This window comes from Lissotriton vulgaris, chromosome 5, assembly GCF_964263255.1.
Source record: "Lissotriton vulgaris chromosome 5, aLisVul1.2, whole genome shotgun sequence".
Taxonomy (NCBI): domain Eukaryota; kingdom Metazoa; phylum Chordata; class Amphibia; order Caudata; family Salamandridae; genus Lissotriton; species Lissotriton vulgaris.
This window is the reverse complement of record NC_141693.1, coordinates 1138856397-1138872294: the sequence shown is the minus strand read 5'-3', so window position 1 is coordinate 1138872294 and position 15898 is coordinate 1138856397. Positions and strand designations below refer to the sequence as shown.

The following is a 15898-nucleotide window of genomic DNA, read 5'->3' as shown; positions in this document are numbered from 1 at the left end:
AAGCATGTATTATGCCACCCCTGGATGGCCATCTAAATCTGACACAACTGGCTGCACGACAGCTGGGGCAAGGCGGTGTAATCACCCCTTGCTTTAGATATAGTATCCCTATATCTAACCCCGAAAATGGACACACGGATTCCTCTCAGCCACTCCTATGGCAGGCTTTGACAATCCTGAAGGCAGAGTGCGTTGAATCGTGTGAATTGGCGCTCTGGCATGAGCCGAGCCCGGATGCAGCTTGCGGAACCAAGTCCCAATGGCTGTTCCATGATAACGCGTACCATATACTCTTTTATGCTAACTTCGGTATCGCGTTATCAAAACATGTCGAGTAAGGTGTCATACGAATTGGGATACTGACCCCTCACCAATGCTGGCGACGGGGTTAGCATTCCACCCTTCTAGAGGGACACGACATGTACGTAACTGTGAACCCCGGTTAAAGTTAACTGAAGCCTCAGCTCCACAAAATGGATGCTGCCACCACAGACACGAGTCTGACCTCCTGCTGCTGGGAGTCCTTCCAGCGAGGAGAGCTTGGACAAAGGGTTTCCTGTCCGGGGCGGTGCGAGCACCATCCCAGACAGGGTTTTGTGTATCCTGGGTAGGCAGGGCTTTACAGGAAGGTGACTGCGGAGTGGCACCCCGGTGCTCACTATGCATCTGCCGGCTAGAACCAGTTCCAGGGGCACCCCAGTCCCTGGCCTGGGGAAAGTCCGGCACGGAAGAGGGGTGTAACCACCCCCCTTCCTGGTCCCACCCCTAGGGCAGGACCTAGTCGCGTACCCACCCCTTTCTTTAGGATAAAGGCAGGAGCGGGGACCCTTCCAAATTAGATCATCTTTGAATCAAGAAACTACTTTCTACGAAAGGAACTCTCGACTCTTCTCAAGATTTCTCCCTTGTGACTAAGGAGTAGTCACCCTGCATCCACAGGCACCATCTAAGAACTCTGCGGTTTGCTGCAAGTTCTTCCTCAGGAATCTGACTGCCCAGCTCGACGAGAACCGGCTCCCTGGCACCTCTGACCTCTACCCACATCGTCAGCTCAGCTGAGATCCGTGGGTGCGACGAGACCTCGAGGGACCGGCCATCATCAGAACCTGCACGACTTCTAAACCAGCACGACCGCCGAGGGATCCTCTGGTGAGTGCTTTGGGGTCCGAGAAGCCCCGACCCTGAGCAGCTCCAGCACCGAAGTCCAGCCTCCCAGCATCTCCACGATCTGCGTGGGGCCCTTCTGCTTTTTGCTGCTCATCACGTTGTCTGGTCACTAGCCCGCTGGCTTGTGGCCTTCTCGACGACGCCCGACAACAACGCTGCTGGTCTGGTTGCTCCAGACTGGCCTTTGCTCCCTTCTGAAAGAGGAGCACCCCGGACCCTCCTGGTCCACTCAAGACGCCATTTTAGGTCCACCACGTGGCCCTGAATTTGCCAAGGCTTGTTGCCCCAATCCTGGGCCCAGCGACGCCGACAGCATCAACCATCGGGGGACAGCTCGCACCTCCATCCTGGTCGCCGACGACGCCTCCTGGTCCGTGAGACTGCAGAGCCTAGCGTCGCCCACTCACCTAGTCGAGGTGACGATCATCCGGTGCCCTCCTGGTACCCTCTGACTACTGGCTAGTAGTTACGAACTTGGCCCCCTCTGCTTTCAGGTGTCATCCATCTCTGATCCAGGCTTGGATCTCTACGAACTCTCTTCACTGGTCGCCTGCCAGCAACTCCTTCCTTCAGGCTCCTGGTTCGTCAGCAAGGATTCCCGACGTCTGTAAAGACCTATGCAGCCGCAGCCCCTGGGCTAGGTAACTTCGGCATTTCGGTGCCCCAGCATAGCCTCCTTATCTAAGGGTCCAGAGTCACTGTCGCTTTCGACTTACCTTATCGGGTCCGCCCGAGAACACTAAACTTTCCGTGCCCTTGGGCATTTGTGTAGATTGTGCACTTGAAGTATTTTCCTACGAGTTTTGTTGTGTGCTTAGTACCCTGTCCTCATAAAGAGTACAGGGCTGTTGTGACTTAAAATAAATACACTGTTTATTTTCATAACACTTGTGTGGTGTCCTTTCACTTGGTGTTCAAGTGGTATATGTGATGTTATAACAGCTGGCTTAACACGCCCTCTAGAGTTTAGCCCGAAGACTGCTCGTATCCACGCTACTAGGATAGCTGGTCTAAGGTTGACTTACAACCAATCACCATAAGGGTCGTTTGGACTGATGCATAGTGATCACTAGAATAGTGAGCACTGCATATCAGGCCAACTTCTCACAGTTCCTGTCTCTCACACAGGTATTTTCTTGTTTAAGATACAGCACCCCTGCAAATTAAGCGGGTGCATTGCCTCCCCCGCCCCAAATAGAGGAACATATCACCATTTAACAACTTAAATAAATGTGCACCAAATACTAAGCCAGCCTCCTACAAGCATTCTCCTGCACTCTATTCAATTATCATTCAATCTGGAACTACTACCAGGAGACTTGGTGTTTTATTACGTGTTTTTCCTATATATTTTAACAGCTTCTTCTCTGTCCTTCTTATATCACTGCATTCAGTCTCACACAAGTGCCATCACATCCCACCAATTGACTCCTCAGGGTTCTAGCCTTTACACTCTTACCCCGCATAACACATAAAAACACTTAGTATGAAAAAGCCACAACTATTGCTTTTGTCATCTTTTGTTTTTAATTTATATCCATGTTTATGGTTCCAACACAATGGTTACGAAATGGTGATAGAAAACCTGGGCGAGATGTAAAGCAGGATCACTACTAATATCAACTAGTAATCTTCTATCAGTAAAAAAGTAATGTACTTTATAATGCAAACTCTTAAGTGTAGTTCGAGAAATCGATACTTTACAATACTGAGAGGTCATCGTACATCACCGTGCAAAGTTGAGCAGTTTCTCTTCAAAACTGTTTTCATTGGTTGGGCATTGTAATTATCAACAGACTGCAAATACCTTACATGTAAATACAGAAAACATTTATAATTGTAGAGGTCAAGGCCTGAAAGCAAACTTTTCACCTTTTATTCCTCACAGCTGTGAAATGAAGAACAGTGATTAAGAAATATAACATTAAAAGGAATGATTACACTAAACGAGGGAGTGCTGTGACTAAGACACAACTATCTTTGCTGTGTTACAGTTTGTTGGTGTAATGAAGCAACATTAATAAAGTCCAAAGGAAAACAACAGCACAAACTGGTAAGCTTTAAGACCCATGACAGAACACACCAGCCTTAACATAAATAAGATCAACAAAGCTTTAATGGTAGCAATATATTTCCTGCTCTAAACATAAATAAATTATTCTTCCAAAATGTACTTCATTCTGCTGGACACAGTTTTTTCTAGTTTCCCAGTTATGTGGTCAACTTTCAGCTCCAATGCTGCCACCTGCCAGAAGACAAAAAACATTTCAAAACAATGTAAAATAACCAACACTTTAACTTCAAAGGTATCTTCCAAGGTATCTCCCCAAAAACATTGACACAGAAAAGGTGTAATATTTACAGACTTCTAAACATCATACTGTACTATACTGCAATGCTCTACAATCAGTAAGAAAACATTAACATTTCACAACTAAACTCTGTAGATGAAAGATTTCAGACAACACAAAGTTTACACGACTCCAGCCTCAGACATACACCCTGCAGTGCCCTATTGCTTTAAGAAAAAATACTGACATAGCATAAAGTTTTTTGGACTGATGCAGGAGTACAGGCTTTCAAAGGCTTAGTACACTCTTTAAAATAACATATATGGCAAAGATTTCATCAGAAATAGGTTCTGAAATATACTGGGTTACTTGCTATTTTCAATGTGTACACTCCAAATAGTGTAAGGACCTATTGGTTTATACTTGAAAGACAAATAGCAAGGCTAGTTACTGTGTTACAATGCCCTATCAGATAGTAAAAATAAACAACACCACAATAAGTGCATTATTTTGGCAAATACGACAGGCTTGTGCGTCAAAATCCAAACCTATTCACGATATAGCACTTGTATAGGGTATGAGAAATCAGATACAGAAATATTAGGACTCCATTTTGTTCAACACTTCACACTCACTTGGCGGAAAGAGTACAAGATGACACTGATAACAATATAGAATAAACTGACGAACATTTTGGAAAAAAAATCCCAAACAGTAGGACAGTGTTCTCTCCTAGCACCTGTGATGTACAGAATAAAGGAAATGATGGCATTGGCGCACAAGTTTGTGTAACGATATATCTGTAAGAGACATTAGTTAGTGATAGATTCCTTACCTTGGAATATCCCCAGGCGTCAGACTGGATCCGGAAATTTTTGCATAGAAGTACCCTTGCGCGTCGGTAGGCGTCTTCTGTGGCTCCGCGTCCGTTGTCGGCTCGGTGATGACGTCGTCGGAGTACTTAGACGCCGCCTCCGCGTGCTGACGTCAGTTCTTAGACACAGATTTTCCGCGCCAGAAATGCAGAGCTATGCTAAAAACCAACACTGGTGCCATTGAAACTAGGGCCCTGAAAGGGGATGAGCTTAACCCTAGATATCGGTTTGCAGAACGGGGAGAATGGGTGGGTCTGTAAGGAATCTATCACTAACTAATGTCTCTTACAGATATATCGTTACACAAGTAGTAACTTGTGCATCTGAAAGAGACAGGTTAGTGATAGATTCCTTACCTTAGAATAGATACCCTAGCAATACCAACCCCGGTGGTGGGTCTGCGAACCAACAATCACACCAGAAAGTCCTGGAGGACGGAACGGCCAAAGAAGCCATCCCTCCGGACTTGGCTGTCCAGACAGTAGTGTCTTGCGAACGTGTGCAGCGAGGCCTACGTAGCTGCCTGACAAATGTTCTGCAAGGGGACCCCTCGGCCCAGGGCAGTAGTAGTAGTCACCGTGGCCCGAGTGGAATGGGCCCTCAGCCCAGCAGGAGGTTCTTTTTTAGCCAAGGAGGAGCACGCTTGGATGCACAACACGATCCACTGAGAGATGGTCCGCTTGTGCACCGCCTGTCCCTTCTTAGCGCCCACGTAACCAACAAAGAGTTGGTTATCCACCCGGAACTGGTGTGTGCGGTCCATATAAAATGAAAGGGCACGTTTTGGGTCCAGACGGTGGAGGCGCTCTTCCTCCTTTGAGGGATGCGGAGGTGGAAAGAAGGTGGGCAAGATGATGGACTGCCCGATGTGGAAGGCTGTGACTACCTTGGGCAGGAAAGAGGGTTTTGTCCGCAACACACCTTGTCCGGATGGACAGAAAGGAAAGGAGGTTTAGAAGATAGAGCCTGGAGCTCACTCACTCTCCTGGAAGAGGTGATGGCAACCAGGAAGGCAGTCTTCAGAGTAAGAAGGCAGATAGGACAGTTGTGAAGTGGCTCAAAGGGAGCGCACATCAGAAAAGTAAGAACCAGGTTTAAGTCCCACTGAGGCATCACAAAGGGAACAGGTGGAAACGTGTGTGTGATGCCCTTTAGAATCGATTAACAACAGGGGACTTGAACAAAGATGGTTGATCAGGCAGCCTTAGAAAGGCTGAAAGGGCAGAAAGGTAGCCCTTGATAGTGCCCAGAGCAGAGCCCTGCTGGGCAAGAGAAAGAAGAAAGAGAAGAACCTCAGAAAGAGGGGCAGAGAGAGGATCCACAGCCTTTGCTGTGCACCATGCCACAAATCTGTTCCACCTGCAGGCGTATACCGACTTTGTGGAGGGACGCCTGGCTGCCAGAATGATGTTACAGACTTCAGGAGGCAAGTCAAATGGCCTCAACTGTCGCCGCTCAATCTCCAAGCATGGAGGTGGAGACTGGACAGGTTCGGGTGGAGCACCGTCCCCTGCTGCTGCGTCCTCCTGAAGAGGCGGAAGAACCGGGGGATCGACTGGCATACTGAGTAGCTCGGGATACCAGTACCTTCGTGCCCAGTCCGGAGCCACAAGGATGACTTGGGCCCGGTCGCGCTTTATCTTCTTCAGTACTCTGGGCAGAAGTGGTATAGGTGGAAAGGTGTACAACAGACCGCAACTCCACTCGCGACGAAAAGCGTCTACGAGCTAGTGCCGCCTTGGAAATTCCAACGTGCAGAACTGATGACATTGCGCGTTCTCTTCGGTGGCCAATAGATCTAACCAAGGCTCTCCCCACTGCTAAAAGAGGCCTTGCGCCACGTCCGAGTTCAGACGCCATTCGTGATCCATCATAAACCGGCGGCTGAGTTAGTCCGCCCTGGCGTTCAGAAAACCTGCCAGGTGTTCAACTACCAGGGTCACACCCTGATGTTCCAGCCACTGCCAAAGGCGCAGAGCCTCCTGGCAGAGGGTCCACAACCCCACCTCGTCCTGTTTATTGCAGTACCACATGGCGATGGTGTTGTCCGTGAACACCTGCACTACACTCCCCCGGACAGAGAGGAGGAATGCCTTCAGTGCTAGACGAATCGCCCGCAACTCCAAAAGGTTGATATGGAGCCGGGAATCCGACAGAGACCAGAGGCCTCTGATCTCCGCCTCTCCCATGTGGCTCCCCAGGCCTGGAGGGACGTGTCCGTCACAACTACGTGCTCCGGTTGTGGAAGAGAGAGGGATCTGCCGTTGACCAAATCGCGGTCAGTGAGCCACCACTGCAGCTGTATCGCAGTGCCCTCCGAGATCAGGACATGGTTGGACAGGTTGCCCTGATGCCGGGCCCACTGAAACTTCAGGTCACACTGCAGAGCCCGAATCCACCAACGGACAGGATGCACCAGAAGGATACAGGAAGCCATCAGCCCCAGAAGCCGCAGCGTCAACCTGACCGAAACTCGGGATAAAGGCTGAAAGATTGGAATCAGAGCCTGTATATCCCGAACCCGCTGTTCGGGTGGGTAAACCCGAAACTGTGTAGTCGAGAACCGCTCCGATGAAAAGGAACTTCTGAGAGGGGCACAGGTGTGACTTCGGCACATTTATGGAGAACCCCAGCTGGTGCAAGAGGTCTGCCGTCATCTGGAGGTGGCTGACGACTGTCTGGGGCGAGCCCGCCTTCAACAACCAGTCGTCGAGGTAGGGGAAGACTGAAACCCCTAACCTGCGCAGATGAGCTGCGACCACTGCCATCACTTTCGTCAACACCAGTGGGGCGCTGGTAAGGCCGAAGGGGAGCACGGTAAACTGAAAGTGCTCGTGGCCTACCGTGAACCGCAGGTAGCGCCGGCAGGACTGGGATGTGGAAATAAGCGTCCTGCAAGTCCAACGCTACCATCCAGTCTCCTGGGTCCAGGACAGCTAAGACCTGAGCCAAAGTCAGCATTTTGAACTTCTCCTTCCGGAGGAAGCCGTTGACGTACCGTAGGTCCAAGATAGGGTGTAGGCCCCCTTTGCCTTTCTTGGGTACCAGAAAGTAGTGGGAGTAGCAACCACATCCTACTTCTGGCCCAGGAACGCGCTCGTTGGCCCCCTTGGCCAAGAGGGCCGAAACTTCCTCCTGCAGAAGCCGCAAATGATCCCCCGATACGCGGTGGTGTTACAGTGGCATGGCTTGAGGGGTCGTCTCGAAGGGGAGGAAGTAGCCCCTTCGGACGATTTGCAGCACCCACCTGTCCGAAGTGACAGTGCGCCAGTGGGAGTGGTGATGGCGAACCCTGCCCCCACTGGTGTCACATGGGCTGAAAAGCACGGACTAGAAGGGTTTTGAGGCGGATGCTGCGGGATAAGGTGTGGACTGGCCTCGCCGTTGTCCCCGACCGCCTCCACGGCGATTCCCACGGCGGCCACTGCGTTGGATAGTAGTCTGCGGTGCATGGCTGGCAGCACGTGTGGGGCGCCCCTTCCTTGGCCACGAAAGGAGCGAAAGGCACCAGTTTGCTGGCGCGGGGCAGAGAGGCCCAAGGACTTGGTCGTAGCAATGGAGTCCTTAAAGCGCTCAAGCGCATGGTCTGCCTTGCCCCCAAACAGGCGACGGCCATCAAACGGCATGTCCATCAGTGTATTTTGGACATCGGCCGAAAAGTTGGCGGACCTCAACCAGGCGTGGGGACGAATCGCCACCGTCGTTTCCATCGCTCTGCCTAGTGAGTCGGTGGTATCCAGCCCACACCGGATAGAAAATTTTGCTGCATCCCGGCCTTCCACAAGGGCTTGGCCGAGTTTGGCCCGTACCTCCAACGGACACTTAGGCAGCAATTCCGCGACCGTGTCCCACAGAGAGTGGGTGTAGCGGCCCAAGAGGCATGCGGTGTTTGAAGACCGCAGTCCCAGACTAAGGGATGAGAATACCTTCTTGTCGTACTGCTCATACCTCTTGGATTCCCTGTCCGGCGGAGCCGACAGGAATGCAGTCTGGGAATTGGAAGCCTGGATAACCAGACTCTTGGGGTGGGGTGGGTTGACAGGAAACATGGGTCGCCCGGGGCCGGGCGGTGGCATCTGGCCACGTTCCTATCTACGGGCAAACCCGTAGCGGGCCTGGACCAAGTGCCCAAAAGAACGTCGGTCAAGGCCTCATTAAACGGCAGCAGAGGCTCGGCCGAGCTAGACTGCGGTTTAAGGACCTCAGTGAGGAGGTTAGTCCTCACGGCCACGACGGGGAGATCAAGGCCCAAGGCCGCGTTGCGCGAGCGTCGGGGGGGGGGGTTCCAGAAGAGCGATGACGTTTCTTCGACTTTTTGTGCTTACCTGACGACGACTATGACCTGGAGGAGTGATGATGACTCTCGGAGCTCTGATGGCTCCGGCCCCGCGACCTGTCCCTCGACCTCTTGTGGGACCGGGACCTCTCGCGGCGCGGGCCGACTGAGGGAGTTCGAGTCGCTCGCTGGACTGCTCCCGCCTAGCTTTCGAAGTCAGGGCCCGGCAGTCGGGACAGGCCTTGTCGTCGTGGTCGGGGCCGAGACAGTGGAGACACCGACGGGGAGGGTCGGTGACCGACATGAGTCGGTCGCAATCGTCACAAGGTTTGAAACCAGGCATCCCTATCGGCACCGTCTGGAGTCGCAAGACTCAAGAAAAATGATCAAAAAAAAGTTTAGGCAAAAAGTGACTAAGGTACCGCTTTTTCCAGCCCTGCGCTGCTGGCGCGGAAAAAAGAAGAACTGACGTCAGCACGCGGAGGCGGCGTCTAAGTACTCAGACGACGTCGTTACGGCGCCCACGACGCACGCGGAGCCGCAGACGATGCCTACCGACGCGCAAGGGTACTGCTACGCAAAAATTGCCGGATCCAGTCTGACGCCTGGGGATATTCTAAGGTAAGGAATCTATCACTTACGAGTCTCTTTCAGATATGAAGTGATACATTTATGGTGCAGATGTGCACCTTCTGGTTCTGATACCTACATGGCCCAATCTGTTCTGGTGCATATTTGTATAATTTGTAAATCCTATGATTCCACTATAATTCCTGGGAAAATGTCATTAGATCAGGGGTATTTGGAGCAAAGTAAGTTAGAGCTATTGGCATTGTAAATGGCAATGTCTTTTACCTATGTGTTTCAGTTTAGAGTGTGGTGGGTGTATGTGGTGTGGCGTGAATTTGTGTGGGTTGTATTGAAATTGTGTGGGGTGGATTTGTGTGGTGGAATTATGTGGCATGGTAAATAGATAGGGCTTGGAGCTGCAAAGAATAGATATAAAGGAAGAGAGAGGGCCAGGTAGTTTCAGCTGGAAGTGTTGAATGAACTCCAGACAGAGGAGCATAAAGTGTGTGTGAGCCATGGGCGTCCGCAGAAATTATTCCAGGGGGGGGGGCAACATTCTAACTTCGTCACTCGCCATTCCAGGGGGGGGGGCAAAATTGTAACTTCATCACTCGCCTTCAAGGCAAGTTAAAGGCAGACGGCCCATTGTCATTCTTTATGGCAGGGGAACAGCCTGCTGTAATCATGAACATTAAGGATAAAAGGAATGGGACCGGCGATCCAGGTGGGGGCAAGCGCACCCCCTTGCCCTCCCCTGTGGACGCCCATGGTGTGAGCAAGAGAGAAAGAAGGGGAGAGCAGGCGACAAACGCATAAAGAGGAAGGACTTCTGTATGCAAAAGACACCCCAAGTAAAGGAGGAGAGAGTAGGATTGAGTGATGAAAACTTTGAAAAGGGAAAGAAATTGTGCTTAGTATCTGCAAGCAGGCAGTATAGAGGGGAGATAAGAAGTGTGGGGGTTGACAGGGGCAGTGGGATTAGGAGATGAGAGAGGGTGTGGCAGTAGACACTTTTGTATTCAAATGTATAACATTCCTGATTGTACAAAACTAATTTTTCACAAGTGGACTGAGAGCACAGGTTGGAGAGCCTTTAAAATTTTGCCAGGTTATGGGTCAAGAGGACACACTCAAATTGGTGGGGGTTGGTGGTGGTTGTTGAAAAGGGAGACAGCTTTTATAGGAAGGGTTGAGAGGCAAGGAGTGTGAGAAGTTGGCCTGATATGCAGTGCTCACTATTCTAGTGAACACTATGTATCAGTCCAGACAACCCTTATTGATGATTGGTTGTAAGTCAACCTTATAGACCAGCTATCCTAGTAGCGTGGATACGAGCAGTCTAAGGCTAAAGACTCGAGAGGGCGTGTTAAGCCAGCTGTTATACCACACATATACCCCTTGAACACCAAGTGAAAGGACACCACACAAGTGTTATGAAAATAAACAGTGTATTTATTAAAATCACAACAGCCCTGTACTCTTTATGAGGACAGGGTACTAAGCACAAAACAAAACTCTTACGAAAATACTTAAGTTAGCACAGTATATACAAATGCCCGAGGGGCACGGAAAACCATATACTCTGAAAGTGGAATGCGAAATTACTAGCAGGTAAGTACAGTACTAATAGGCTTTGGAATCGCTAGGACTTGACTATAGAATCTTTAGATTACTTCTAGGAGGCCCAGGGGACTCGGGTGCAGAGTGTGCACTCTCAAGCGTGATGCGGGACAAAGTCTATGGTAGCTAGTAAAAGCAAAGTTAGTGTTCTCGGGCGAACCCGACCTGGTAGGAGGGAAACGAAAGTGGATTCTGACCCTTGGATAGTGAGGCTATGCTGGGGCACCGAAATGCCAAAGTTACCTAGCCCAGGGGCTGCAGCTGCATAGGTCTCAAAAGACGTCGGAAATCCTCGTAGACGGACCAGGAGCCTGGAAGAAAGATGCTGGCAGGCGACCAGTGAAGAGAGTTCGAAGTGATCCAAGCCTGGATCTTGAAGATGGATGACACCTGAAAGCAGAGGGGACCAAGTTCGTGACTACTAGCCAGTAGTCAGGTGGCACCAGGAGGGCACCGGATGGTAGTCACCTCGACTAGGTGAGTGGGCGACGCTGTGCTCTGCAGATCTCACGGACCAGGAGGCGTTGTCGGCGACCAGGATGGAGGAGCGAGCTGTCCCACGATGGATGAAGCTGTCAGCGTCGCTGGACCCAGGATTGGGCAACAAAGCCTTGGCTAATTCAAGCCCACGCGGTGGACCTAAAATGGCGTCTTGAGTGGACCAGGAGGGTCCGGGGTGCTCCTCTCTTGGAAGGGAGCAAGGGCCAGTCTGGAGCAACCAGACCAGCAGCAGTGATGTCGTCGGGCGTCGTTAGGAAGGCCACAAGCCAGCGGGCTAGTAGCCAAACAACGCGGTGAGCAGCAAAAAGCAGAAGGGCCCCACGCAGATCGTGGAGATGCTGGGAGGCTGGACTTCGGTGCTGGAGCTGCTCAGGGTCGGGGCTTCTCGGACCCCAAAGCACTCACCAGAGGGTCGCTCGGCGGGCGTGCTGTAAAGAAGTCGCGTAGTCTTGGCGATAGTCGGTCCCTCGAGGTCTCGTCGCACTCACGGTTCTCAGTTTGGCTGTAGAGGTGAGTAGAGGTCAGAGGTGCCAGGGAAGCCGGGTCTCGTCGAGCTGTGTCGTCGGATTCCTGAGGAAGGACTTGCAGCAGACCGCAGTGTTCTTTAGATGGTGCCTGCGGATGCAGGGTGACTACTCCTTAGTCACAAGGGAGAATCCTGAAGAAGAAATCTTGAAGTCCTTTCGCAGAAAGTCGTGTCTTGATTCCAAAGATGATCTAATTTGAACAGGGGGCCCGCTCATATCTTTATACTAAGAAAAGGGGCTGACCCGGTGACTAGGTCCTGCCTATGGGTGGGACTAGGAGGGGGGTGGTTACACCCCTCTCCCATGCCGGACTTTCCCCAGGCCAGGGGCTGGGGTGCCCCTGGAACTGGTTCTGAACGGCCTATGCGTAGTGAGCACCGGGGTGCCACTCAGCAGTCACCTTCCTGTAAAGCCCTGCCTACCCAGGATACACAAAACCCTGTCTGGGATGGTGCTAGCACCGCCCCGGACAGGAAACACTTTGTCCAAGCTCTCCTCGCTGGAAGGACTCCCAGCAGCAGGAGGTCAGACTCGTGTCTGTGGTGGCAGCATCCATTTTGTGGAGCTGAGGCTTCGTTTAACTTTAACCGGGGTTCACAGTTACATACATGTCGTGTCCCTCTAGAAGGGTGGAATGCTAACCCCGTCGCCAGAATTGGCGAGGGGTTAGCATTCCAATTCGTATGACACCTTACTCGACATGTTTTGATAAAGCAATACCAAAGATAGCATTTAACCGCGAGGATTATAATGCACTTAAGAGTATATGGTATGCGTTATCATGGAACAGCTATTAGGACTTGATTCCGCAAGCTGCAGACGGGCTCAGCTCATGCCAGAGCACCATCTCACACGATTCCAAGCACTCTGCCTTCAGGATTGTCAAGGCCTGCCATAGGAGTGACTGATAGGAATCTGTGTGTCCATTTTTAGGGTTAGATATAGGTATACTATATCTACAGCAAAGGGTGATTACACGACTTTGCCCCAGCTGTCATGCAGCCAGTTGTGTCAAATTTAGGAGGCCAGCCAGGGGTGGCATAATACATGCTTCAGCCCCTGGTAGGCCCTGGGGACACCTATGCCCTGAGTTACAGGGTCTGATAAGGTGGCCCAGTACCAATTGGAAATGTACCTAAGGTACATGGAATCCATTTTACAGAGAGAGCAGTAGGCCTGGGGTCCTGATTGGCAGGGTCCCAGGTCGACTATGTCAAAAACCAGCTAAAACACAGGGCAAAAAGTTGGGGGCAACCATAGTCAGGATTTACCTTCCTACAAGGAGAAAAGCTCCAACTGGGAAAAAATATATGTGGCACGTAGAGAATATATTTATTTGTTAAAAAATACAATGCAGAGCTGATTTTTTTAAAGTACTGTACAACAAAGTTCTTTCCTGTTTACATGATGGTGTCCTACAACATAGTTTGCCAAGTTAACAGTTTTCTCAGAATTCTGAAATGATGCACAACAGTCAAGATGTGTGCTGAATTATTTTGATGAAAAGTAAAGCAAATGCTTTAACGGCTTAGCAATAAGTCAACAACTCTGCAAGTTTTTAACAAAATCTACTATTAAAAAGTATACATGCTAGGTTTGGCACATGGGGAAAGTTACTCTGCTAACATTTTTCTTTTCACTAGTGTACGCATGGCAATAGTTTTCAGAATTAACACTTTGTAGCCAGATTTGTTTATGCAGCAACGCACAGATAAAGATGTTCATGAATGCTCTTTCCAAGCACAAACACTGGAGAATATTTTGACAGTACCTATTCACCTGCACACACGCTCACCGAGACTACTTACTTGATATGGCAATAGTAACATGTATGCTGAGATGCGAGTCCCACTAGTAGTGCTGAAGTTAAGAAACAAGTGAAGAAGTGTCCCCCCGCCTGCAATGCATGCCGGGAATTGAAGTTCTGCAATGATGTTGGTTAATAATCATACATCAGCAAGCATATGTTAACCCTATTAATATAACTTGCCACAAAGAGGGTCAGCAGTAGATGTTCCACTCTATTTTCTAAAACTGTAGTGCTTTTATTGGATGCCGCACCAAACACTACTGCAGCACCTAATATTACGCAAACAAATGTGAATCCTCCGACCTAAAAAAAAAAAACAAGGTAAAGCAAGGCGGCAAGTGCAGCAACAGATTGAAGGGTTGATTAGCATCACTTGAAGTAATGTAGCTCTGAAAAATACCTCTTTTTGGAGTGAACCGAGAAGCCATATTTGTGAGGTCTCTTCCCCTTGGAGCATGTCCAGTGGCACAAAGAACTAACCATAACAGATATGTTGATCGTGCCTCTCTGAGTTCGTTCCCTATTCCTATGCAGACCTTGTTCAAGCGTGAGCCTGCTGTTCCATAATACCAGACCTGCCAAACTTAACAAGTTTGAGTTACTGCTGTTTGAAAATGCCACACCGACTGATGTGAGGGCTGCTCAGTGCAGACAAAGCTAATTTCTGGATCAGGTTGTCAATAGGCATCACATGGTCCCTGAGAGCACGTGAGGCCAGGCAATGATCTTACTGTAAAGAAAAGAAAAAAAACCTACAAAAGAACATGTCTGCACTCACTCCTCTCCCAGCCGCCCGGCTTAATTTAACCCCTTCCACGCTGATGACGAGCTGGGCTCGTTATGGCGTAGCCTCCTCGCACGCTGATGACGAGCCCAGCTCGTCACGTAACATGCGTTTTGAAAAATCTCAGCGTGCGAGCGGAATTCCGCTAGCGCATGAGGTTAACAGATGATGAGAAAGAACCTCCTCCTGTATCTATCATAGCGCAAGACACACCATAGGGTAGAAATGCGCTAAACAACTTCCTCAACATAACATTTTACCTTCACAGCATTGAGAGTGGCAGTTAAGAAATGTTGAAGGGGTCTTTGGTACCCATTACTTGTGACCCTGAAGCATGAAGTCAGGTTTTGTCTTTCTTTTGGATTAGGCCACAGAAGAGGTTTTGCGCTCGAGAAAAGCAGAGATGCATTCACCTCCATCAAGGATTAAAGCGAACTTTTCATGGTGGAAAAACTGAGAAAACACATTTGTTTAGCAATGATCACACGTAAAAAGTTAGGCTGATTAATACATTACAGATGTTTTGTGCTCAAGAAAAGCAGCGATACATACTTCACCTCCATCAAGGATTACAGCTAACTTTTATATAGGAGAGTAGGGTCTGCAATCCTATGGTCACCCTAGATTTTTGCTTTTTGCTTCACTGGTTTACGACTTTCCCTGGCTGTGGGCCTGCTAATCAGACCCACAGCCTAGCTGTTCTCTCTCTAAATTGACATCCATGTACTAGGTGCATTTACCAATTGGTATTGGGTCACTATTGTAAGTCCTTGTACAGTGTACCATAGGTACCCAGGGCATAAGTGAACCCAAGGCCTACCAGGGGCAGCAGCATTGTGGTTCTGTGGTACTACGGTCCTGTGGTTCCGTCATTCCGAACCTGTTCAATAAAGGTCGTCAGATACAGACTATTTTGGTATCAGCGAACCGCAAATGACAATTGCGGTGTGTACGAGTGTTTTCGTCATAATCGATCAATGAGAAAACTACGTATTCAGGGATTTCGTTTGAACCCTCGGGTTCCATTTTGTGTGCGGCAGCCATTTTGTGTAGTTGCCCTCACAGCCCGATGACTATGGCCGAACGAGTCCTTGGGACACGTACACCTTAGCTGACTTCTGTGTGACCTGGCCGAACTGAATCCCTTGGCCGAGGCTGGCCTCGCTGAGCCAGTTCCTTGTTAAGCAGCTGATCAGATAAAGATCAAAGAGCAGGACATTGCTGAGTTTATGGTACATGCACACACCCTTCTATCTTGCTTCTCATCTGTGTCTGTTCCTTCCTTTATGGCTTAAATATTGATTTGGGTTGAGGTATTTATGATGGGTTTGTCCGGCCCGTTCGAAAAGGAATGTTGGATTTTGCCTTGTCATCTCTGGGGGCTGGACAACGGAAAGTGGGATTGTCGTCATGCAATATGTTTGAAATGTTGTTTTTCTATTGGTCAGTTTGTATGTGTAGGAGAGTAGGGTCTGCA

The 15898-nt window shown here is 49.7% G+C and overlaps 1 protein-coding gene across 2 annotated transcripts in view; it reads right to left on the bottom strand.

Moving 5' to 3' along the window:
- Positions 1-3265: 3265 nt before the first annotated feature.
- Positions 3266-15898, bottom strand: part of TDRD1 (tudor domain containing 1) — a 1954313-nt gene continuing 1941680 nt past the window's right edge. For both annotated transcript variants that reach the window (XM_086922877.1, XM_086922878.1), the window contains exon 25: positions 3266-3412. In XM_086922877.1, coding sequence (XP_086779003.1) covers positions 3323-3412 — 90 coding nt within the window. In that variant the 3' untranslated portion in view covers positions 3266-3322. The remainder of the gene's footprint in view (positions 3413-15898) is intronic.